General features: G+C 39.5%; 1 protein-coding gene across 7 annotated transcripts in view; it reads right to left on the bottom strand.

Annotated features, from left to right (window-relative positions):
• LOC101415380 (zinc finger protein 546) overlaps window positions 1–27748 on the bottom strand; it is a 66918-nt gene that overhangs the window by 23741 nt on the left and 15429 nt on the right. For 4 of the 7 annotated variants that reach the window (XM_023583348.3, XM_058280244.2, XM_071209258.1 and 1 more), the window contains exon 6: window positions 27094–27189. The exons of 2 other annotated variants lie outside the window; for them this stretch is intronic. In XM_023583348.3, coding sequence (XP_023439116.2) covers window positions 27094–27189 — 96 coding nt within the window. Of the gene's footprint in view, window positions 1–402; window positions 622–27093; window positions 27190–27748 lie in introns of those variants that run through there. One more of the 7 variants, XM_071209262.1, reaches the window with a different exon arrangement.

The raw sequence follows: 27748 nt of genomic DNA, 5'->3' as shown, positions 1-27748 counted from the left end.
GGCAGTTTATTATTCTCGTTTGGTTTGCTTTAATTGGTTATATACCTGTCTGGCCCTTACAGGTATTTTTGACTGTAATCCTTGCATTACAGCTTCACCTTAAGTTCTCAAGTAATGGATGTTTACTCAAAGGAATCTAAGAAAAATATAATTTGATACTGATATGTATTTCAGAAATATAGATGTAAAGTCAAAACAGAAGAAATAATACAAGAATATTAAGATCTGGTTGCCAGATTATAGGAAGAATCTTGAATTAAGGAAAACTAAAGGAGAACCTAACAGCAAGACTGCATGAAAAGGCAAAAATACATCAGCTTACTGGGTTTCCTGTGGATAAATGCATTAAATCCTCAAAATCAAAAAAAAATAAAAATAAAAATAAATTCAATGACAAGTTACCTTATAAGGGTGAGGCAGACACCAGACCCAGAGGAAAAGGCAACATGAAGATAGAGGTATGGCTGGAGTGATGATGATATGGAGCCATATGTATCCCGGAAAAACATGTTCTTAAACTTAATAAATTCCTGTAGGTGTGAATCCATTGGCAGAACTTTTGATGAGGTTACTTCAGTTGAGGTATAGCTGAATATGGGTCTTAATCCCATTACTGGAGTCCTTTATAAGAATAATGAAATTCAGAGAGAAAGAGAGAAAACCAGAGGGAGCAGCGAGACGTTGAGCATTAATGGAACCCAGGAGAGAAGGGAGAGACCAGGAGATGCCACCATGTGCCTTGCCATGTGACAAGCTAAGGACCAAGGATTGCCAGCAGCCAGCCCAAGTATGCCACAGTCTTCAAGGAGAAAACACTGCCCTGATGACAATTTGATCTGGGCTTTCTCTTCACCTCAAAACTGTGAGGAGATAAATTCCCATGTTTAAGCTGACCCCTCGGCATGGTATTTGCTTGAGCAGCCCAGGAAACTAAAAGGACTGCCAATGATTGCCGCAGCCACCAGAAGCTAGGAGAGAGGCATGAAATGGATCTCTCTCAGTTTCCAGAAGGAACCAACATAATGGCATCGTGATTTTGGATTTCTGGCCTCTAGAACTTTCGGAGAATACAATTCTGTTGTGTTAAGCCACCAGGATTATAGTACTTTGTTCAAAAGCCCTAGTAAACTAAGACATGATAGAACTCAGATATTCCACTTCAGGTATCTACCCAAGAAAAATGAGTCTACAACTGCAAGCAGGAGAATCCCATCCATCAGCCATGTGAGATCTAAGACCCTCTTGATTTAGGGGTGGAGTGGACATCACCTCAGGATGGAGGAATAAAATATGGACTAGAGTGGATTTACTGGTATTCAACTACAGAATTATTGTGACTCTAGCAATGGAAGAAACTGTATCATTGATGTGGAGACAGTGGCCACAGGAGTTGCTGAGGGCAGGGAGAGGGAAGAAGAGGTGTGATATGAGGGACTTGGAGCTGTCCTGAATGATATTGCAGGGACAGATGCAGGACATTATATATCCTGCCATAATCCACTGAATAGACTGGGAGAGAGTGTAAACTACAATGTAAACTATTAAAAAAATCCATGCCGTGTAGCAGTGCTCCAAAATGTATTCATCAAATGCAGTGAATGTGCCACACTGATGAAAGAGGTTGTTGTGGGAAGACTGGGTGTGGGAGGTAGGGAGTGGGGTATATGGGAGCCTCTTATATTTTTTAATGTAACATTTTGTGTGAGCTATGTACCTTTATAAAAAAAGATAATAAAAGATTCAAAGAACTATAAAAAAAAGAAAACATATGTTCACAGAAAAACTTGTACATGAATGTTCATAGCAGCATTATTCATAATAGCCAAAAAGTGGAACCAACTCAAATGTCCGTCAACAGATGAACTGATAAACAAAATGTGGTATATCCACAAAAATGGAATATTATTCAGCCATAAGATGACAGGAAATACTGATACATGCTACAACATGGATGAGCTATAAAAGATGCTAAGAAAAGAAGCCATTTATAAAAACACACAGGAGGGGGCAAGATGGCATCTGAGTGAGTGCACCTCACAGTCTCTCCTGCAAAGAGGCAGCCAAGAGTGGGATTGGAGTCTTGCCAGAGTGGGCTGTTTTGGGGGCTGGCAAGGCAGGTGTGTAGGTGTCGATTTGGAGAGACAGTGACAGAGGTAGTGCTTGCTAAATGTAGAATTGCGGGTTTTAAGTACAGAGGTCGGAGGCTGTGAGGAAGCAGGACCCTTCCCCTAGGGCTGGCTGCTGCAGTATTCCCTGAGAACTGTAGGTTGTGCAGCAGCATTCCCAAACCTTGTGATCCCCAGATATGTGGTACACAGGTCCATGTCGCCTAAGCCCCCATAGCCCACCTTTCACAGACCTACATACATACTCTGAGTCTGCAATATCCCGGACTTCCCTTTCCCAAGTCCAGCACTCCCAGAGGTCTGGGATTGTCCTAGCCCTCCAGTTTTGGACTGACTCCATGAATGGGAGGGATTCGGTGTGTGTGTGTGGGGGTGCACCAGAAGGATCAGAGAGTGCGGGTTCAATTTTCTGTGCCCCCCTCCCTTTTTTTTGTGCTTGGAGGAGCATACAGGCTGTCTTAGGGAGAGTCTGGGAAGAGAGGAGTGGTGAATCTGCAGAGAAAGCCCAATTCACCTAAATATCCTGGGATAGGAAACTTGGCCTGGGAGAAGGTGGAGTCAGAAAATCAACTAGCCCTTTTGTAGCACACCTAAAGGAGAGGGACTGTAGGAGGTGCTTTCCAAGCTTCCAGTAGCATACTTGGAGTTCCTGGTGAGGTGTGGGTGCTCTCTCTCTGGAAATCAAGAGTCATTGTTTTCTGTACGGAGCTGGTTCAATAAGGACCCACTTGAATCTCCTACCAGACCTCTCAGGCAGCTATCCTACTGCCTAGGAGAGAGGGAAGTGAGGAAGGGAGAAAGGGGGAAAGTCAGATCCCTAAGTGTTTTGTTTAACTACAAAGAGGATTCCTTGCTTGAAACTTTCCCTAGTATTTGGTTGGTTTGTCTTGTTTTTCCTTCCTCTTTATCCCCTCAAGGCCCTTTTTTCTTTCTTTTTTCTCTTTTTCTTTTTCTTGCTTACTTCCTGCTTCCCTTCTGTCCCCCCTTTTGTCCCTCTTTCTTTCTTTCTCTTTCTTTTTATTCTTTTTACATTAGGTGCTGCAGGGAGTGTTTCACATTTGCTGTATTTCCTCATCCTCCATTTACTCTTTTCTGTGTGTATTAATTTTGGCCACCAACACTATCCTCTTTCCTCTACTTCTTTCTATCCTCCATCATTTATTGTTTCTCTTACATTACACCTCTTTGTTTGCCCCATTTTTCTGACTTTTTATTTCTAATACCTTTGTTCTGTTTTCTCTCTTATATTCACTCTTTATATTATTGTCCTCTCTTTTCCCTTTCCCTCTCTCCTGAACACACTGACCTTTTAATTCACACTATATTCCTCCCCATATTCATTTTGCTGTCTCATTATATGTACTCTACTTTTCTTACTGTTATAACTCTACACAACTTATATGAGTCTAATATCCATTCTCCTGGATCTCACATGGTTCTTCTGTTAATATTTACTATCAATACTACTATTATTCATTTTCCTTTCTTACTCCTTTTGCTTTCTCTGGCCATAATATTTTTCTTCAAGTGAACATAGCCAACAACAAGGAAACAGAATAAGAAGAACAAAGTGACAAAGAGAAGACTTAACATGCATGCAAAAACAACAACTAATTAAACCCCAAACTAGACAAAGAAGCTAAGCAACTGATTAAACCCATCAAGATAAAATGATGACCAGACAGCAACAAAAAACAACAAACCAAACCAATAATCAGAAAAACATGCTCCAATCCAATGAACAAACTAAAAACCAGGAAGAGGAGCAGAACATTGAACACGTAATTAAAGCTCTCAAAACATATATTAGCAACCAATTTGATGAAGTGAAGGAAGAGATTAAGAATACAAAGAAAACAATTGGAGAGAATACAGAAGAAACTGCAATTATACACAAAAAGATAATGGATATGATGGTGATGAACAGCACAATTCAAGAAATCAAAAATACACTCTCAGCAAGTAACAGCAGACTTGAAGAGGCAGAGGAAAGAATTAGTGATGTGGAAGACAGTATATCTGAAATCAAACAAATAGTAGAACTGATCAATAAAAGGATAGAAAAAATCCAGCAGGGAATTAGGGACCTGAATGACAATGCAAAACACGCAAACATATGCATTATAGGCATCCCAGAAGGAGAAGAGAAGGGAAAGGGGACAGAAGGGGTACTGGAGGAAATAATGGCTGAAAACTTCCCAAACCTATTGAGGGAGATGGATGTACATGTCCAGGAAGCACATCACACCCCAAACAGCATAAATACCAACAGGCCTATGCCAAGACATATGCTTGTCAAATTATCCAATGCTCAAGACAAAGAGAAAATACTAAAAGCAGCAAGAGAAAAGAGAACCATCACATACAAAGGAGGTTCCATAAGATTAAGTACTGATTTCTCATTGGAAACCATGGAGGCAAGAAGGCAGTGGTATGACATAGTCAGGGTATTAAAAGAAAAAAATTATGACCAAGAATACTCTATCCCACAAAATTAGCATTCAAAAATGATGGAGAGTTCAAAATATTCACAGGTAAAATAGAAACTAAGAGAGTATGCCAACAAGAATCCTCCCCTTCAAGAAATACTAAAGGGAGTTCTGCAGGAAGAGAAAAACAGGAGAAACAGAGTTGGAGGGGAGTGTAAGAGCAACTAAAAAGACAAAAACAGAAAAAGAAAATCAAACAAAATATGACAAACACAAATCCAAAGAAAATATGGCTAATATAAGTAATTCCTTGAAAGTAATAACACTGAAGGTCAATGGATTAAACTCACCTGTCAAGAGACTCAGACTGGAAGATTGGATAAGAAACTATGACCCATCTATATGCTGTCTACAAGAAACACATCTTAGACCCAAGGATTCAAAGAGATGGAAAGTGAATGGCTGGAAAACAATCTTACAGGCAAACAATAACCAAAAAAGGGCAGGAGTAGCTATATTAATATCAGACAAAATAGACTTTAAATGCAAAACAATTGTGAGAGACAAATATGGACACTACATACTAGTGATAATCTTTCAAGAAGAAAGAACAATCATAAACATTTATGCTCCTAATAAGGATGCCTCCAAATACATGAGGCAAACACTGGAAAAACTAAGTGAAGGAATAGATGCCTCTACAATTGTAGTGGGGGACTTTAATTTTAATACACCACTATTAAATGGACAGAATATTGCAAAAGAGAATCAATAAAGAAATAAAGACTTTGAATAATATATTAGAGGAGCTGGACCTAACAGACATATACAGAACATTACACCCAAATACAGCAGGATATACATTCTTTTCAAGTGCACATGGATCATTCTCCAAGATAGACCACATGCTAGGCCACAGAAAAAGTCTCAGTGAATCCAGAAAGATTGAAATCATACAAAATAATTTCTCTGACCACAGTGGAATGAAGCTGGAAATCTGCAGGGGCCAGAGACCCAGATTTGGCACCAAGATTTGAAGTTAAAACAACACACTCTTAGAAAAACATGGGTCAAGGAGGAAATCTCAAAAGAAATTAATAACTACCTTGAAACTAATGAAAATGATAATACAACATATCCAAACTTATGGGATGCAGCAAAAGCAGTACTGAGAGGGAAATTTATATCCATAAATTCATACATCAAAAAAGAAGGAAGAGCTAAAATCAAAGAACTAACTGTGCACCTGGAGGAATTAGTAAAAAAACAACAAACTAAACTCAAAGAAAGAAGAAAGAAAGAAAGAACAAAGATCAGAGCAGAACTAAATGAAATAGAAAATAAGAAAGCACTAGAAAAAGTAAAACCAAGAGCTGGTTCTTTGAGAAGATCAATGAAATTGACAAACCTTAGCTAGACTAACAAAGAGAAAAAGAGAGAAGATGCAAATACACAAAATAAGAAATGCGAAAGGAGATATTACCACTGATCCTACAGAAATAAAAACTATCATTAAAGGATATTTTGGGGAAATGGACTTGGCTCAGTGGTTAGGGCATCCGTCTACCACATGGGAGGTCTGCGGTTCAAACCCCGGCCCTCCTTGACCCGTGTGGAGCTAGCCCATGCGCAGTGCTGATGCGCGCAAGGAGTGCCCTGCCATGCAGGGGTGTCCCCCACGTAGGGGTGTCCCCCGTGTAGGGGAGCCTCACGTGCAAGGAATGTGCCCTGTAAGGAGAGCCGCCCAGCGCAAAAGAAAGTGCAGCCTGCCCAGGAATGGTGCCGCACACAAGGAGAGCTGACATAACAAGATGACGCAACAAAAAGAAAAACAGATTCCCGTGCCACTGACAACAACAGAAGCGGACAAAGAAGACGCAGCAAAAAGACACAGAGAACAGACAACTGGGGGGGGGAGGGAGATAAATAAATAAATGAATGAATGAATGAATGAATGAATAAATAAATAAAGTCTTTAAAAAAAAAGGAAAGATTAGAAAATAGCTATGAAGACAGGTGAAAGAGATGCAATATATGCCCATTTAGTTGTAAGCTCTGGAAGGAAAATAAATGAGAAGAAAAGAAAAGGTCAGAATAATAGAACAAATATTTAAAGCTATAATCCAGGAAAATTTTTCTGAAATAAAGAAGTCTTGAATATTCATAGTAAAGGGGTAAACAATTATGGAAAAACTGAATACACAGAGAAATATAATCAAGTTACTTAGCTTTAAATTAAAAATAACGTACGTTAGTAGCCAGGGATAATAAGATCTGATCACTTTATCTGGATTAAAACAGGTGGAATTCAGATTTTCTCATAGAATCATTTAAAAATTGAAGACAGTGGAACAACACCCATAAAGTTCTATCATAAAATCCAGGGATTTTTATGCTCAAATTCTCATTCAAGAGTAAAGGTAACAAGCAGTTTGATCACGGAAAAATTCTGGGAATATTTTCCTCATAAGATTTTTGTAGAGTTTGCTATGGAAGAGACAACAGCTGGCAGGACAACAACAGAACTGACAAAAAAAACCCAGCAAAGTACTATAGCCAAAAGATTGAGCATTAAGTATAATTATTGAGTTTAACATCAAATCTGACCTAGTTGAAACTGAAATCTATAATTAAAAACACTCCAACAAAAAAAGCTCCATGCTCAGATTGCCTCATTGGTGAATCTTCCAAATATTTATGGAAGAAAGCAGAAAGCAGAGGGAACAATTCTAAAATCATTTTATGAGGCACAACTGATACACCAAATTACAACAAAGACTTTTGAAGAAAGGAAAATATGGAGCAATATCTGTCATGAGAAAATCTAAATAAACTATCAGCAAATCAAATCCAACAAAATAGAAAAAAAATATCTAGACTGGTGAGATTTATTCCAGGAGTGCAACATTGGTTTAACATTTGAATATTGATCAAAATAATAAGCTATATTAAGAGAATAAAGAAGGAAAACCATATCAACATCAATAAACACAGAAAAAGTATTTGATAAAATTCAACATGTAATCATAAATATCCTCAGCAAACTAACAATAGAAGGGGACTTCCTTAATCTTTAAAAAGAAAAAGCATATTTGTAAACAAACAAAAAGTACAGATAGAATCACATTTAATAAAGATATGTTGAATGTTTCTCCTGTAAGTTCAGAAACAAGCAAAGAAAAAAAAAAGTGCAATGCCACCACTCCTATTCAGCATTGTATTGAATGTCTTAGCCAGGGCAATAAGACAAGAAAAAGAAGTAAATGATGTAAAGTCTGCAAAGGAAAATGTAAAAATGTCATCTGCAATTACATGATTGTGAATGTGGAAAACGAAAAGGATCCATAAACTATGAGAATAAGTGAATTTAGCGAAGTTGCTGGGTAAAGTTTTGATATACAAAGAGACTCACTGTAGCAGTTTGATGTGGTTTATGAATTCCAAAAATAGATATTGGATTATGTTTATAAACAGGTCTGTACCTGGGTGTGATTAAATTATGATTAGGGCTTTGATTGGGCCACATCAGTAGATGGGGCCTTTGTGATTAAATTATGATTAGGGCTTTGATTGGGCCACATCAGTCCCCGCCTTGGTGGGGACTCACAGATAAAACTCCAGGGCAAAACAGAGGAGTTAGTTGGAGTTTTGATGTTGGAGTTTTGAGCTGGAGCCCAGGAATAAGCACAAGAGGAGCTTACAGCTCAGCTTGGAAAGAATCAAGCCCCGGGGAGAGAGACAGAGCTGGTTGCCTAATAGTTTACAGCTGGCCTTGTGGACAGAGGCAAAGCCTAGAGAGCCTCATAGTCTATAGCCGACCTTGTGGAGAAAACAGAGGCACCAAGCCTGGAGAGAAATGAGTCCCAGGAAGAGAGGAACCCAGGAAACCTGAACCTAGGCAGACATCGGCAGCCATCTTGCTCCAACATGTAGCAATAGACTTTTGTGAGGGAAGTAACTTATGCTTTATGGCCTGGTAACTGTAAAATTCTACCCCAAATAAATACCCTTTATAAAAGTCAACAGATTTCTGGTCTTTTGCATCAGCACTCCTTTGGCTGACTAATACACTCACCTTAGATCCAGGGATGCTAATCAGCTGTAAGTAAAAAGTTGGAAAAAGATATTCCATGCAAACAGTAACCAAAAACAAACAGGAGTAGCTATACTAATATCAGGCAATTATATATTAATAAAAGGGACACTCCACCAGGAAGAAGTAACAGCTATAAATATCTATGTGCCTAACCAGGGTGTCCCAAAATATATGAGGCAAATTCTGGCAAAACTGAATGGAGGAATAGACATCTCTACAATAATGACTGGAGACTTCAAAACACCATTCACATCATTAGATAGAAAATTACACAGAAGATCAATAAGGAAACAGACCCTAAACAATATAAGCGAGCTAGACCTAACAGACATATAGAAAACGTTGCATTCCAAATCAGCGGGTTATACATTCTTCTCATGTACTCATGGATCTTTTTCTTGAGGACAGACCATATGTTGGGTCACAAAGCAGGTCTGAATAAATATAAAGAGATTGAAATAATACAAAGCACCTACTCAGATCATAATGGAATGAAGCTGGAAATCAATAATGTGTCCTTGTGCCAGCTGGGCCCTAAGTCTTAGCAGAGTTGCAACTCCTACCCTATGGTTCATTGGACTTACCCAGGTCAGCTAACAGGGAGGTGAGGATGGTCAACCACCACACCAGGGAACTGAGAGTGCCTACAACTGCAAGCAGGAGAAATGCATCCATTATCCATGTGGAATCTAAGCTCCCTCTCGATATAAAGGTGGAGTGGATATCACCATCCCAGGGTCCACAGGATGGAGGAATAAAATATGGATTAGAGTGGACTTACTGATATTCTACTATGCAATTATTGTGATTAGTAATGGAAGAAATTGTAGCATTGATATAAAGAAAGTGTCCATGGTAGTTGCTGAGGGCATGGAGAGGGAAGAAGAGATGTGATGAGGGGGCATTTTCGGGACTTGGAGTTGTCCTAATGATATTTCAGGGACAGATGCCGGACATTATATATCCTGCCATAACCCACTGAATGTACTAGGGGAGAGTGTAAACTACAATGTAAACTATAATCCATGCAGTGCAGCAGTGCTCCAAAATGTATTCACCAAAAGCAATGAATGTGCCACACTGATGAAAGAGGTTGTTGATGGGGAGGAGTGGAGTGAAGGGAGGTGGGGGGTATATGAGAACCTCTTATATTTTTTGAATGTAACATTTTTTGTAATCTATGTATCTTCAACAAAATATAATTTAAAAAATTGATGGGGGTGGGTGGGTGGGGAGTGGGGTATATGGGAACTCTTATTTTTTTAATGTAATTTTTTTGGTGATCTATTAACTTTAAAAAAAGATAATTAAAAAAATTTTTAAAAAGAAATTTTACTAGAGAAAAAAAGAAAAAAGATAGAAAATGTAATTTGTGATTTAGAATGGTGTTTTGTAAACAAGCCAAATTAAACTTTATTATTAAAAATTTAAAATAATAATAATAATAATAATAGACAGGAAAGGAGGAAATTTGCAAATGTATGGAGGCTAAATCACACAATCCTAAACCAATTTCTTTTGAAGAATAAATTGTAAGAGAAATTAGTAAATATATCGAGATGAAAGAAAATGAGAACACATTATATCAAAATTTACGGGATACAGAGAAGGCAGTGCTGAGAGAAAAATTTATAGCCCTAAGCACCTATATTAAAAAATAAGAAAGGGAAGCGGACTTGGCCCAGTGGTTAGGGCGTCCGTCTACCACATGGGAGGTCCGCAGTTCAAATCCTGGGCCTCCTTGACCCGTGTGGAGCTGGCCCATGTGCAGTGCTGATGCGCGCAAGGAGTGCCCTGCCACGCAGGGGTGTCCCCTGCGTAGGAGAGCCCCATGCGCAAGGAGTGCGCCCCGTAAGGAGAGCTGCCCAGCCCAAAACAAAGTGCAGCCTGCCCAGGTATGGCGCTGCACACACGGAGAGCTGACACAGCAAGATGATGCAACAAAAAGAAACACAGATTGCCGTGCTACTGACAACAACAGAAGTGGACAAAGAAGACGACGCATCTAATAGACACAGAGAACAGACAACTGGGGTGGGGGAGAGAAGGGGAGAGAAATAAATAAATAAATAAACCCTTAAAAAAATTTAAGAAAGTGCTAAAATCAAAGACCTAACTAACCACCTGGAGGAACTAGAAAAAGAACAGCAAACCATTCCCAAACAAGGAGAGAGTAAGAAATAATAAAGATTAGAACAGAAATAAATAAAATTGAGAACAAAAAAAAACAAAAGAGAAAATCAACAAAACCCAAAGCTGGTTCTTTAAGATCAATACAATTGACAAACCCTTAGTGAGACTAACAAAGAAAAAAGAGAGAGAAGATGCAAACAAATAAAATCAGAAATGAAAGGGGGGATGAAACAACTGACCCCATAGAAATAAAAAGGATCATAAGAGGATAATATGAGAATTTTACATGATCAGACTGCTTGTTACCTTTATTTGTGAATAAGAATTTGAGCATAAAAACGCTGGATTTTATGGTAGAACTTTATGGGTGTTGTCCCAGTATCTTTGATTTTTAAATGATTCTATGAGAAAATCTGAATTCCACCAAACTAGACAGCCTAGATGAAATGGTCAAATTCCTAGTGTATTAGTCAGCCAAAGGGGTGCTGATGCAAAATACCAGAAATTCGTTGGTTTTTATAAAGGGTATTTATTTGGGGTAGGAGCTTACAGATATCACACCTTAAAGCATAAGTTACTTCCCTCAGTAAAGCTTATTTCCACATGTTGGAGCAAGATGGCCACCGATGTCTGCGAGGGTTCAGGCTTCCTGGGTTCCTCCCTTCCAGGGTCTTGCTTCTCTGTGGGTTCAGGACTCCTCTTCCTGGGCTTGCTTCTCTTTCCTCTCTGGGCTAACTTCCTGGGGCTCCAGCTTAAGGCTTCTGCATCAAACTCCAACATTAAAACTCCAACATTTAAAACCCCCTACTCTGTCCTTTGCTATGCCTTTTATCTGTGAGTCCCCATCCACCAAGGGGTAGGGACTCCATGCACTAATGATGTGGCTCAATCAAATCCCCAATCATAACTCAATCACGTCCAGGTCCAGACCAGATTACAAACATGATCCAGTGTCTATTTTTGGAATTCATAACCATATCAAACTGCTGCACCTAGAAATGCACAATCTACATGGAATCTACAGAAATACAGGAACTGAACAAAATTTAAAGAGATTGAATTTGTCATCAAAAATCTCCTAACAAAGAAAAGTTCAGGACCAGACGACTTCACAGGTGAATTCTACCAGGCATTTTGAGAAGAATTAACACCAGTCCTATTTAAATTTTTCCAAAAAATTGAAAATGAGGGAAAATTACCCAACACATTTTATGAAACCAACATCACCCTAATACCAAAGCTGGATAAAGATAATATAGGAAAAGAAAATCACAGACTAATCTCTCTAATGAACATAGATGCAAAAATTCTCAGCATAAATACTTGCAAATAGAATCCAACAGCCTATCAGAAGAATTATACACCATGACCAAGTGGGATTTATTCCTGGTATGCAAGGGTGGTTCAGCACAAGAAAATCAATTAATGTAATAAGCCACTTCACACATTGAAGGAAAAAAAAAACATGATCATCTTGAACAATGCAGAAAAGGCATTTGACAAAATCCAGCATCCTTTCTTGATAAAAACACTTTGAAAGACAGGAATAGAAAGAAAGTTCCTCAATATGATGAAGAGCATATATGAAAAACCCAAAGCCAACATTGTACTCAATGGGGAAATATTAAAAGCTTTCCTTTTAAGATCAGGAACAAGACAAGGATGCCCGCTGTCACCATTGTTACTCGATATTGCACTAGACATTCTAGGTAGGCAATTAGACAAGAAAAAAAAAAAGCATACAAATAGGAAAAGAAGTAAAGTTCTCATTATTCACAGATGCTATAATTCTATATTTAGAATATTCCGAAATGTCTACAACAAAGCTACTTGAGCTAATAAGAGAGTTCAGCAAAGTGGCAGGATACAAGATCAACACCCAAAAATCAGTAATTTTTCTGTACACTAGTTTTGAACAATCTGAGGAGGACATCAGGAAAAATTCCATTTACAATAGCAACAAAAAGACTCAAATGCCTAGGAATCAATTTAACCAAAGATGAAAAGTAACTGTATTCAGAAAACTACAAAATACTGCTATAAGAAATCAAAGAAGACCTAAACAAATGGAAAGATATTCCATGTTCATGGATTAGAGAACTAAATATCATGAAGATGTCAATCCTACCCAAACTGATTTATAGATACAATGCAATGCCAATCAAAATTCCAACAGCCTATTTTACAGAATCAGAAAAGGCAATTACCAAACTTATTTGGAAGAGAAAGGGTACCCAAATAGCCAAACATCCTAAAAGAGAAGAGTGATATGGGAGGACTCTCAATGCCTGACCTTGAAACATATTACAAAGCTAAATGGTCAAAACAGCATGGTATTGGCATAAAGATAGATACATCAATTAGTGGAATAAAATTGAGAGTCCAGAAATGGACCCTCACCTCTATGGCCAACTGGTTTTTGACAAACCATACAAGTCCATATTGACAAGACAAAACAGTCTCTTCACCAAATGGTGCTGGGAGAACTGTATATCTACAACCAAAAGAATGAAAGAGGACCCTTATCTCACTTCCTATACTAGAGTCAACTCAAAATGGACCAAAGATCTAAATATAAAAGCCAGGGCTATAAAACTACTAGAAGAAAATGTAAGGAAACATCTTAAAGATCTTATGGTAGGTGGTGGTTTCTTGGACCTTACACCAAAAGCACAAGCAATAAAAGAAAAAAAATAGATAAATGGGACCTCCTCAAAATTAAAAAACTTTTGCACCTCAAAGGACTTTGTCAAAATGGCAAGAAAGTAGCTGACTCAAGGGAAGAAAATACTTGAAATCACATATCTGATAAGGATTTAATATCCATGATATACAAAAAGATATTACAATTCAACAACAAAAAGACAAATGACCTAATTAGAAAATGGGCAAAGTACTTGAATAGACATTTGTCCAAAGAAGAATACAAATGGTGAAAAAACAAATGAAAAACTATTCAATATCACTAGCAATTAGGAAAATGCAAATCAAAACTACAATGAGATATCATTTCACACCTATTAGAATGGCCACTTTTAAAAAGACAGGGAAGGGAAACAGATGTGGCTCAAGTGATAAGGCTTCTGCCCACCATATGGGGGACCCGGGTTTGATTCCTGGGGTCTCCTGGTGAAAAAGAAGAGAAAGCATGCCTGCATGGTGAGCCAAAGCCTGCAAGGCAAGCTGAGTGTCTGTGCAGTGAGCCAAGTGCCCATGCGGTGAGCTGAGTGTCTGCACGGTGAACCAAGTGCCCATGTGGGTATCTGCACAGCAAGCCAAAAGCCCACATGGGCACCCACCTGGCAAGCCGACTGCCCATGTGGTGAGCCAAGTGCCCACATGAGTGCCTGCATGGCAAGCTGAGTGCCTGCATGGTATGCCAAGTGTAAGTCCCCATATGGTCAGCCAGTGTCCATGTGAATGCTCACATGGTGAGCCAGTGCCCACGCAGCAAGATGAGTGCCTGCTTGGTGAGCTAGTGCCCACGCAAGTTAGTCACACAGTAAGATGACGACACAACAAAAGAGAGACAAGGGAAAGTGAAGGTGAAGTGCAGCAGAGAACAGGAACTGAGGTGGTGCAACTGACAGAGAACCTCTCTCCACATCAGAGGTCCCCAGGATCAAATCCTGGTAAATCCTAGAGGAGAAAGGCGAGAAGAAAAGACAAAAAAGAGAAACAGATAAACAGACAGCAAAAACAGCAGGGTGGGGGAGAGGGAAGGGAAAGGGGAGGGGAAGAAAAATAAATATTTTTGAAAAAAGGACAGGGAAGTAGATGTGGCTCAAGCAGTTGGGTGCCCACCTATCACATGGGAGGTCCCAGGTTCGGTTCCCAGAGCCTCCTAAAGAAGATGAGCAGACAGCTAGCTGATGCGATGGGCTGGTGTGGCAAGCTGACGCAACAAAATGACACAATGAGGAAACACGAGAGACACAACAAACAACATGCAGATGTGGCTCAAGTGATTCAGTGCCTCCCTCCCACATGAAAGGTCCTCAGTTTGGTTCCCAGTGCCTCCTAAAAAAAAAGATGAGCAGACACAGAGAACACACAATGAACAGAAACAGAAAGTAGACAGCAAGTGCAAACAACGATGGGTAGCAGAAATAAAAAAACGACAGACAGAAAACTACAAGTGTTGGAGAAGATGTGAAGAGACAGGAATGCTTATTCACTGTTGGTAGTAATGTAGACTGTAAAGCCACTGTGGAGGACTGTTTGGAAGTTCCTAAGGAAGCTGAATATAGATTTGCCACATAACCTGGCAAAACCACTACTAGGTATTAATATATACGCAGAAGAATTGAGAGCAGTGACACTCTCAACTGAGTGTCATTCAGAATGGAGAACAGACATCTGCACACCAACATTCATAGTGGCATTATTCACAATTGCCAAAAGATGGAAACAACCCACGAATCCATCAACCGATGACTGGATAAACAAGTTGTGGTGTATGCATATGATGGAATATAATGCAGCTGTTAGAAGAAATGAAGTCGTGAAGCATATGACAACATGGGTGAACCTGGAGGACATTATATCAAGTGAAGCAAGTCACACATGAAAGGACAAATACAGTATGATTGTGCTATTATGAACTAAATATATTGTGTAAATTCAGGGAGTTAATAAATAGAATATAGGTCATCAGAAAATAGAATAAAATTAGAGAAGAGAGAGCTGAGGTACAATTTGTGCAGAAATGGTAAAAAGGTGTTCGTAAATCTTTGGAAATGAATAGAAATGGTGAAAGGACAATGAAGTGCTTGTAATTAGCAGTGCCAATATAGGGGTGTGACAATGGTTGAAAGGGAAAATCTAAGGTCATGTATATTACTAGAAGGAAAGCTAAAGAATGTACCATGGGACCATTTGGTACATCAAAACCTTATGTGAAATATGAATATAGGTACTATTGCATATATAAGGGTAAAAAAATAAGAAAATATACTAAGTGAAAGAAACTAAATAAAAGGTACTACATATTGTTTGACTCTATACAAAATATAAATACAAATAAATTATATGGAAACAGAACAGCAGCTATGTATGGAAGGGGAAGGGGAGAGATTGCGAGGTGATTATTAAGGGATAGTGTTTTTTTGTCTGTTTTTTTATTAGTAGTAATAGTACTGGAGTAATGAAAATGCTCTAATAATAATTGAAGTGATGAATGCACTATGTGATTACACCAGATATCATTGATTGTACACTCTGAATGGATTGTAGGCTTTATGAATGTGTATCAATAAAATTGATTTTAAAAAATCAATTATATTATATATAGGTAATAAAGTAGAAAATAAAATTTAAGAACAAGGCCATTTACAGTATCACAAAAAACATCAAATATCTAAATATATGTCTGATGAAAGATGTGGAAGACCTCTACTCTCTAAACTATAAAACATTCATGAGAAAAATTGAAGAAAATTTAAATAAATTTTAAATCTCAATAAATGTAAGTATATATAGTTCAATGGTTTGATGCTGGATGGACCCCAGAAAATTATGTTTTTAGAACTAATCCATTCCTGTGTATGTAAACCTATTGTAGGAGGGACCTTCTGATTGTATTAAATCAGAAGGGCATGACCCAGGGTGGGTCACTTACTGGAGTTCTGTACAGAGATGAATAAAGATGAACCCCATAAAAGCACACAAACAGAAAGCCACAGAAGGAGAGAGAGAGAGATCCACATAAGCACAGAGAAAGCTATGAAGCTAGAAGCTAGAAGCAGTGAGCAATGAAGCTTAGAGGAGAAGGCAGAGACCAGCAGATGTTGCCATATGCTTGCCATGTGACAGAGTTCAGGATTGCCAGCATCTGGTCCTTGGGGAGAAAGCATTGCCTAATGATGCCTTGATTTGGAAACTTTTCTCAGACTCAGAACTGTAAGCTTGCAAGCCAATAAACCCGCATTGTCAAAAATCCAATCCATTTCTGATATATTGCTTTTGGCAGCTTTTAGCAAACCAAAACAGATTTTGGTACCAGGAAGGTAGGGTATGTGTTGCAAATACCAAAAATGCTAAAAAGAATTCTTAATTGGCAAATGAGTAGAGGTGGGAAGAATTGTGAGATACTTGATAGAAAAGGCCTAGATTGCTATTAACAGACTGTTGGTAGAAATATGGACACTGAAAGGTACTTCTGATGAGGCCTTAGAAAGATGAATATGTGACTGCAAACTGGAAGAAAAGGCAACCCTTGTTTTAAAGTGGTAGTGAACCTGGCAAAATTGTGTTCTGATGTCAGATGGAAAGCAGAATTTGAAAGTCACAAGCTTGGATATTTAACTGAGGAGATTTCCAAACTAATTGTGGAAAGTACACTCTGGCTTCTGCTCGCAGCTTATAGTAAAATGCGAGAGGAAAGGGATAAGCTGAGAACTGAACTCCTGGGCACTAAGAAACGAGAAACTGATAGTTTGGAAAATTCTAAGCTTCCAGAAAATGATTCCCCAGAGAATACTGCCTGTAGTAGTTTGATACAGTTATGAATTTCAAAAATAGATACTGGATTATGTTTATAAACTGGTCTGTCTGAAGTTTCACATTTACTTAATTAAAGTATGATTAGGGCTTTGATTGGGCCACATCAGTAGGGTGTTGAGTCCCCACTCTTTTTTTAAAAAAGATTTTATTTATTTATTTCTCTCCCCTACCCTCCCCCCCCCCCCCCCCCGCCCAGTTGTCTGTTCTCTGTGTCCATTCACTGTGTGTTCTTCTGTGACAGCTTCTATCCTTATCAGTGGCACCGGGAATTTGTTTCTTTTTTTTTGTCGCGTCATCTTGTGTCAGCTCTCCGTGTGTGTGGCACCATTCTTGGACAGGCTACACTTTCTTTCGCGCTGGGCAGCTCTCCTTACAGGGCGCACTCCTTGCACGCGGGGCTCCCCTACGCGGGGGACACCCCTGCGTGGCATGGCACTCTTTGCACGCATCAGCACTGTGCATGGGCCAGCTCCACACGGGCCCGGGCTTTGAACCGTGGACCTCTCATGTGGTAGGGACGCCCTATCCATTGGGCCAAGTCCACTTCCCAAGTGCCCATCGTTGGTGGGTGGGGACTCACAGATAAAAGACATAGCATAAGAAGAAAGTTGAAGTTTTGATGCTGGAGTCTTGAGCTGGAGCCCCAGCAAGTAAGCACACAGAGAAGCTTGGTTTTAAGGAAAGAGAAGCAAGCCCCCAGAAGAGAGGAACTCTGAGCCCAGAAAGAAGCAAGCCCTGGGAAGAGAGGAACCCTGAACCTGGAGAGAAGCAAGCTCCATGAAGAGAGGAACCCAAGAAGCCTGAACTTTTGGCAGAAGTCAGTAGCCATCTTGCCTCAACACATGGCAATAGACTTTGGTGAGGGAAGTAACTTATGCTTTATGACCTGTTAACCATAAGCTTCTACCCCAAATAAATACCCTTTATAAAAGCCAGCAGGTTTCTGGTATTTTGTATCAGCACCCCTTTGGCTAATATACTGCCCCCATGTGAGGATTTAACTGAACTTGGAAACTGCCAGCCATTTCAGTGTAAGTCAGGGTTGGAATTGCGGTTATCCAGGAAGGACTTGTGGAAAGTCCTGTTGTCTGATGGTTGGGACCCCTGTGTGCTACATGAAAAACCAGTAAGTTTTTTACGAGATCTGTAGGAACAGAACCACTACCACCCTGGACTGAAAGGGACAGAAAAGGGAGAGACTGAAGGAAAAAATTACTTCAAAGGCAGAACCATGGAAGCTGAGATCTGGACTGAAAACATCTTCCTGGGCCAGGAGGGCAAGCCTACTCATGTGTATGAAAAGGGTGAATATGCCTGGCACTTTGTATTAGTCAGCCAAAGGGGTGCTGATGCAAAATACCAGAAATTGTCTGGTTTTCATAAAGGGTATTTATTTGGGGTAGGAGCTTACAGATACCAGGCCATAAGCATAAGTTACTTCCCTCAGCGAAGTCTATTTTCACATGTTGGAGCTAGATGACTGCCAACATCTGTGAGGGTTCAGGCTTCCTGGGTTCCTATGGGCTCAGCTCCTCTGTTTTCTCCACAAGGGAAATTTCCCAATCTGAAAAGCAGTGAGAAAAAAGACTGAAAAAAAAAAAACCAATAATAAATAGAATCTAAGGTACCTGTAAGATTATAACAAAAGATCTAATATTCATGTCATTGGAGTCTCAAAAGAAGAGGAGGAAGAAAAAAGGGCTAAAAAAGTACTAAAAGAAATAATGGCTAAAAATTTCCCAAATTTTCCAAGAGATATAAACATACAGATTCAAGAAGCTGAGCAAACCCTAGACAGAATAAACCCAAAGAAATCCATTCCAGGAAGTTTAAATAATTAAATTTCTGAAAACTAAAGACTAAGAAAAACTCTTGAAAGCAACCAAAGAAAAAGTACACCTTACTTATAGGATATCATCTATAGGGAAAAACAATTCAAATCACCGAAGATTCCTCATCAGAAACCATGGGGATCAGAAGGAAGTAGCACAGTATTTTTCAAGTACTGAAAGAAATGTCAACTCAGAATCCTATACCCAGCAAATATATCTTTCAGGAATGAATGGGAAATATAAAGACATTCTCGGATGAAGGGAAACTAAGAATTTGACACTAGCAGACCTATTCTAAAAGAAGTTCTCTAAGCAGAAACAAAACAAAAAAAGATGTAACCTTGGAATATCAGGAAGGAAGAAAGAACACAGTAAAAGTAAATACATAGACTTTCTCCTCTTTTTGAGTTTTCTAAATAATGTTTGAGAGTTGAAGCAAAAGTTACAACATAGTCTGATGTTGTTCTAAATGTCACAGAAGAAATATCTGAGACAATTATATTATAAATGGAGAAAAGTAAAGGGATGTACCAGGAGGTAAAGTTTCCATACTTTACTTGGACTGTTAAAAATATGACACCAGTAGACTGTGATTACCTATTTATATCTACTGAAATAGTATGAATAACCACTAAAATATACATATACAAAGAGACACACTCAAAATACTACAAATAAATCAAGACGGAATTCTAAAATATGTTCAAGTAAGTCATGGAAAGGGAGGAAAAAGAAAATACGGATAGTAAAAAGAGAACAAACAGAAAAAATGGGAAAAAAGGCAGACCTAAGGGCTAACATACCAATAATTACATTTTAAAAATTATTTATATACACTAATTAAAAGATAGAGATTGGCAGGGTTGGATTAAAAAACACAACCCAATTATACCCTAGGTACAAGAAACTCATTTCAAATATTTAAATATAACTTTTTAGGCATGTTGAGAGTGAAAGGATGGAAAAAGATATGCCATATAAACATTAATCAAAGGAAAACAGGAGAGGCTATATATATTTTTTTTTCTAAGATTTATTTTTTATTTATTTCTCCCCCCTTCCCTGCCCCACCCCCCTCCCCAGTTGTCTACTCTCTGTGTCCATTTGCTGTGTGTTCTTCAGTGTCTGCTTGTATTCTTGTCAGCGGCACCTGGAATCTGTGTCTCATTTTGTTGTGTCATCTTGCTGCATCAGCTCTCCATCTGTGCAGTGCCATTCCTGGGCAGGCTGCACTTTTTTCACGCTGGGCAGCTCTCCTTACAGTGAGCACTCCTTGTGTGTGGGGTTCCCCTAGGTGGGGGACACCCCTGCATGGCACAGCACTCCTTGCACACATCAGCACTGCACGTGGGCCAGCTCATCACATGGGTCAGAAGGCCCTGGGTTTGAACCCTGGACCTCCCATGTGGTAGGCGGATGCCCTATCCGTTGGGCCAAATCCGCTTCCCATGGAGTGGCTATATTAACATCAGATAAAGTAGACTCCAGGGGAAGCAGATGTGGCACAAGCAATTGGGCTCCCGTCTACCATATGAGAGGTCCAGGGTTCGATTCCCAGGGCCTCCTGGTGAAGGCAAGCTGGCCCATTCAGCAAGCTGTCCCAAGCAGAGAGCTAGCCTATGCAGAGTGCTGGCTCATGTGGCAAGCTGGACCGAGCAGAGAGCTGGCATGTGCAGGAATGCTGGCCCATGCAGGTGTGCTGGCCCATGTGGCAAGCTGACCTGAGCAAAGAGCTAGCACAGCAAGATGATGCAAAAAAAGAGATACAAAGAGACAATAAGAGACATAATAGAACAGCGAGCTGAGGTGGCACAAGAGACTGAGCACTTATCTCCCATTCTGGAAGGCCCCAGGGTTGGTTCCCAGTGTCACCTAAAGAGAAGACAAGCAGACACAGAAGAACACACAGTGAACAGACACAGAGAGTAGACAACGAGGGGGGGTGGATAAGTAAATCAATAAATCTTTTTAAAAATAAATAAATAAAACACAGAACTCAATTAGTGAACTATGAAAACTATATATAAAAGCAGGCTCCAGAACAAAGAAAACTACCAGAGACAGAGGGGGCCCCTATGGTAAAGGGTACATCCACCAAGAAGACATAGCAATCATAAATATGTATGTACCAAACAACAGAGCTACAAAATACAAAGCAAAAATTGATAGAACTGGGGGACTTCTGGGAAGATGGAGGATTAGAGAGGTACAGGGCTCACTTATTTTTCAGAAAAATGACTAGAGGACAGGCAGAAACTGTCCAGATCAATAGTGCTAGGGCTCAGGAAACCAGGTGAAGGCTGGGCAGCACCCCAAAAGGAGAGGAGCAAAGAAAAGGAGACACTGTGGGGAAGATCCATGGGTAACTTGGGTTGCTGCAGCTGCTAGCACCCAACCCCCACTCTTGGGACAGCATTGGGTCCTCTGGTCCCTGACTGGCAGCCACAGACTGAGAGGGCTGCAGAGGTCAATTTCCTCAGAAACAGGGAGAGGAAGGAACAAAGCCTACTGTTGATCCAGCTTGACTGGTGAATCTGGTCTGTGTCCCATGGGTCCCATACTTCCTTGATGGTCAGAGGTCAGGGCTATGCCATTGTCTTCACCAGGGAGCTGGCAGAGAGAAAAAGATAACTTTCAAAACAACTTCCTTACTGACCTGGACAGGCTGACAGAGGGGAAAGGAAATCTCTTTCCTCCTTAGAAAAAGGGAGCCTGTGACTGAGAGAGAAGGCTTCTGATCAGCAAGTTTGAATTGCAAGGTTTGGCTCTGAAAAGCCCACCCTGAGGGGGAGCTCTCTGAGACATTGCTTCTGTACTGCCCACCCAGGCAAGATTCCAATGAACACATTCCCTCCTGGGAAATTCATTGAAACCTTCATCAAAGTTCCCAACTGGTGGCCTACAGAATCTGGATTTGCCAGTCCCCAGTCATATGAGCCAATTGCAATGATAAGGGAAACGGACTTGGCTCAATGGATAGAGCATCAACCTACCACATGGGATTTCTTTGGTTCAAAGCCAGGACCTCCTTGGCCCGTGTGGAACTGGCCCACATGCAGTGCTGATGCACGCAAGGAGTGCTGTCCCATGCAGGGGTGTCCCCCGCGTAGGGGAGCCCCACGCACAAGGAGTGCTCCCTGTAAGGAGAGTCACCCAGCGCAAAAGTCCATCCTGCCTAGGTGCTACACACACGGAGAGCTGCTGGGGTTTAAGATATATTTAGGGGATTTGAATCTCTGGACTGATAATAAGACACCCAGGCCCAGAGCCTCAACAGACTTCAGCTCCTACACTTTGATTTATTGGACTCACCCCACTCAGCTAACATGGAGTTGAAGAAGGTCAACCACCACAACATGGAGCCTAGAGTGTCTACAACTGAAAGCAGGAGGAGTGCATCCAGTATCCATGTGGAATCTAAGCCCCCACTTGACATAGATGTGCAAGGGACACAACCAATCCAATGTCCACAGAGAAAATGTGGAATGGGTGTGGGAAGGGTAGCCGTGGTGGCTGCTGGGTTTGGGGAATGGGAGGAAGAGATGAGATGTGGAGGCGTTTTCGGGACGTGGAGTTGTCCTGGGTAGTGCTTCATGGACAATTACAGGACATTGTAGACCCCCCCAGGGCCCACTGGATGGAACGGGGGAGAGTGTGGGCTATGATGTGGACCATTGACTACGGGGTGCAGTGATGTTCAGAGACGTACTTACTGGGTGCAATGGATGTCTCACGATGATGGGAGAGAGTGTTGCTGTGGGGGGAGTGGGGGGTGGGGGCGGTGGGGTTGATTGGGACCTCGTGTTTTTTTAATGTAATTCGTAAAAATAAATAATTTTAATTTAAAAAAAAAAAAAAAAAAAAGATGATGCAACAAAAGGAGACACAGATTCCCGGGCCACTGACAAGAATAGAAGCGGACACAGAGGAACACACAGAGAGCAGACAAATGGGGAGGGGGAGAGGGGAAATAAATAAATAAATAAATCTTTTTTAAAAATTCCTATAATAAATCTCATAATATTTATATAGAATATGCTGTTTGTTGTTTCTCTGGAGAAACCTAATAAAGCTCTATACTATCATAGTTACATCATATAACTAATTCATAACTTTAAAAAATCCCAAAAAGAAATCTTGAGTCAGAGGTAGTTTTACTGGACAATTCTACCAAACTTTTAAAGAATTAACACCAATTCAAAACAATCTCTTCCACAAAATAGATGAGGAGGAAATACTTCCCAACTCCTTTTATGAAGCCAGTTTGTCCTGATATCAAAATCAAAGTACAAAAAAAGAAAACTACAAACCAATATTCTTCATGAATTTAGATGTAAAAATTCTTAACAAAATATTAGCAAATGGAATTCAGCAATATATTTTATTATACACATGAAGAAGTGGTTACTCCAACGATGCCAAGGTTAGTTCAATATTCAAATATAAATCTCTATAATCAACATAGTAACTGGCTGAAGAAGAAAAATCACATGAACATATCAATTGATGTAGAAAAAACTCAATACACATTCATGATTAAAACTCTCAGAAGAATAGGAAACATGAGAACTTCCTCATCTTGATAAAGGAAATCTAAAAAACCCTGCAACTAACATTATATTTCATGGTGAAAGACAATGTTTTCCTCCTAATTACAGTAACAAGGCAAGGATGTCTGGTCTCACCACTCTTATTCAACATAGTGTTGGAAGTTCTAGGCAATCCAAAAGGCAAGGAAAGAAATAAAAGGAATACAAATTAGAAAGGAAGAAATCAAATTGCCCCTATTTGCAGATAAAATAATTGTCCGCAAGGAAACTCCCCAGGAATCCACAAAAATCTCCTAGAATTAATGAGCTTAGCAAAGGCACAAGATACAAGATAAATATACACAAATCAGTTGTATTTCTATATATTAGCAATGAACACATGGACACTGAAATTAATAATATAATACCATGTACAATCACATATAAAGGACTTATATGCTAAAAACTAAAAAACACTGATGAAAGAAATCAAAGACCTAAATAAATGGATAGACATATTGTGTTCATTGATAGGAAGACTCACCATTTGTAGCAGTTTGACATGGTTATGAATTCCAAAAATAGATATTGGATTATGTTCATAATCTGGTCTGTACCTGGGCATGATTAAGTTATGATTAGGGCTTTGATTGGGCCATGTCATTAGGGCATGGAGTCCCCACTCCTTGGTGTGTGAGGACTCACAGATAAAAGGCATGGCAAAGACAGAGTTGAGGGTTTTTGATGTTGGAGTTTGTTGCTGAAGCCTTAAGCTGGACCCCAGGAATTAAGCTCACAGAGGAAAGAGAAGCCAGCCCCAGGAAGAGAGGGACCCTGAGCCCAGGAAGAAGCAAGCCTGGGAAGAAAGGAAGCTTGAATCCAGAGAGAAGCAAGACTCTGGAAGGGAGGAACCCAGGAAGCCTGAACCCTCGAAGCTGTCAGCAGTCATCTTGCTCCAACACATAAATAAACTGGTGAGGGAAGTAACTTATGCTTTATAGCCTGGTATCTGTAAGCTCCTATCCCCCAAAAATACCCTTTATAAAAACCAACCAATTTCTGGTATTTCGCATGAGCACTCCTTTGGCTGACTAATACACCATTGTAAAGATCTTTAATACAATTCCTATCAAAATCCTAGCAAGATTTACTCTAGAAATAGATAAGATTATTCTAAAATTTGCTTGAAAAGATAAAGAAACAAGAACAGCTAACACAATTTTGAAAAAGAATAAAGTAGAAGGAATGAGTCATGTATCATTTAAGACTTACTATAGTATTCAAGACTGAATGGTATTATCAGAGGGAAAGACACATAGATCAGTGGAATGAAATAGAGAACCAAAACACACACATACAAATATGCCCAACTTATTTGGGGGAACAGGTATTTAGGTTTTTATTTGCCATAAAATAAGCTCTAGCAACTGAAATAGTTTTTAAAATATAGAATATAACAAAGAAATGTTTAAAAATTTGCCCATATTCACATTGTTTAATCCCCTTGATAATTCCTTTTTTTTTTTAGGAGGCACCAGTAACCAAACCTGGGACCTACCATTTGGGAAGCAGGCACTCAACTGTTTGAGCCACATCTGCTCCCCAGATAATTCCTTTTGACACTTAGAAAAATATCACAAAAAGAAAAATATCACATATATTAATACATTCTGTAGTCATATGCAAAAATTAAATTTATGATGCAGTCTTTTCTACCCTCCTCCTGGGAAGAGATTGCTTGTCAATATGTTTGTATATCTTATAATGACTTATATACTAGAACTTTTTTATTCTTAGCTCTTTCAAATTTCATGATATTTAGGGCACTAATATGGTCTTTGGTGTTTTATTACAATGCTATTCAAAGTGCAGTCACTATGAAAAACAGTTGGATGGTTACTTAGAGAGTTAAACAGAGAACTACAATATTCTACCAATTCTAAGTATATATCCCTGTGGCTTGAGATTATTTTATGAATCCCCCCAAAAAAGAAATATTACGCTTGTAAGCTAATCTATTCCTCTGGGTGTGATGCCCTTTGACTGCATTCAGTTGAGAGATCTTTGGTTAGATTACCTAGAACTTTTGATTCAACTAAATCAGTAGGCATGACTCAGGTTGAGTTCCCATCCCCATGCTGGGTCTGATATAAATGAATACTCACTCACAAAGGCACACTTGGAAGAGAGAGCTCTTTCATTTTTTATCCCACTATGTGACAGAAATCAGAAGGCTTAAACAGCTGAGGCCCCAGGATGAGCCACTTTGCCTGAGAGATTACAGATTACCTTGTGAAGAGAGCAGGACAGCCGAAACTGATACAGGAAGCCCTAAAAGACAAGCCCCATGCCAGCCTGCAGCTGAAATCAGGAAGCAGTGCAGCTGAGCCTGAGAGAGGAAGTTCAGAGTGGAAGAGATTGCCTACTATCTTGCTTCAACACATGGCAGCTGACTTTGGTGAGAAAGCACCTCTTATGGTACCTTGAGTTGGACTTTCCCTAGCCTTGGGACTGTAAGCTTTTACTCCAAACAAATACCCTTTATAAAAGCCAAAATCTTTCTGGAACTTTGCATTGGCACCCATTTGGTGGACTAATACAACCCCAAAGAATTGAAAGTAGCAGCATGATTCACAATAGTCAAAGGAAGAAGCAACCCAAATGTCCATCAGCAGATGAATGGATAAACAAAATGTGGTAAAAACATACAGTGGAGTATTACTTAGCCTTAGAAAGGAATGAAATCTTGATATATGTCACTACCTGAATGAACCCTGAAGAGATCGTTGAGTAATATGTCAGACACACAAAAAAAATATTGTACGATTTCACTTATATGATAACTAGAATATGCAAATTCATACAGACAAAAAGTAGAGTGTAGGTTACCAGGGGTGGGAGAATAGGGAATGGGAAGTTAATGTTTAATGGGTACAGAGCTTCTCTTTGGGATGTTGGAAAGTTTTGGTAATGGATGGTGGTGACAGTAGTACAATACTGTGAATGTAATTAATACCACTGAATTGTATACTTGAAAGTGGTTCAAATGTGAAATTTGATGATATATATGTTACCACAATAAAAAATTTAAAAATACAATTTTTGGCAATGGAGAAATGAATACAGGTCCAAATGTCAAAAAGCCCTGGGAATATAGGTAAGATAGTAAACAGTGCGGAAGAAAGAAAACAGCCCTTCTTTGAAATGAGAGAAAAATAAGTGCGAAGAGGAACAAGGAACATGGCAAATGGGGGTAAAGATGAAACTCCTCTGGTAGCTCATGGTAAAAGGACCTTAATGTCTTCCCAGGTTTCAAGCCTTTTCTCCACAGGCCTCGGGCCTTTGAAAGGAGTTTTGCAAACATCTCAGGGGCTCCTTGATTCAGTGATGAGTTCAGTATGAGACCTATGGTGGCTTCCTCCTGACTGATTTGCTATCACTTACCTGCGTACCAACTTCTTGTCCCTTCCCTCACTACCATCCAGGGTTCTTTTTCTTGCTCCAATAAGGTAATCACATCTGGCTTAGGAATGGAATATCCTGCTCAGGAGAAAAGAAATGCCACGTGACATGGAAATTTTAAAAATAATATAAGTTCAAGTTCAGACTTAGCTATGTTTACAATAAACTATAAGTCAAACTGTTACTTGATAAAACTTTCAGAGCAAAGAAGAAAATGGTCATTAAAGAACATTCACATTAAGATATTAGGACATTGACATGATCTTAGGACTAAAGAGACCAAGTAAGAGAAGGCAAAGGTCTGCTCTGCTCTTAGGTTATAGAGAAGGGCTGAGAACAGACTCTGGAGCCATATGGCCTAGGTTCAAATCCTCTCTGCCACCTCCAGCTATGTAACCTTGAAAAGTTACTTACCCTCAATGTGCTGCACTTTTCTCAAATGTAAAATGCAGATCTTATTATTTCATAGAGCTTTTGTGAGGATTAAATGAATATATGTAAAAGGCTTAAGAAAATATCTAGTACATAGAATTATAGTTGTCATTATCTTACTAAAAGAAGAATACTAAGTTTCCTAAAACACTTCCAGGTTCTTTTTCAGATACTACTTCAATGGAAAATGTAGAATTCATGGACT

Source organism: Dasypus novemcinctus, chromosome 18 (genome assembly GCF_030445035.2).
Source record: "Dasypus novemcinctus isolate mDasNov1 chromosome 18, mDasNov1.1.hap2, whole genome shotgun sequence".
Lineage (NCBI taxonomy): Eukaryota > Metazoa > Chordata > Mammalia > Cingulata > Dasypodidae > Dasypus > Dasypus novemcinctus.
This window is presented reverse-complemented; position numbering and strand designations above follow the sequence as displayed.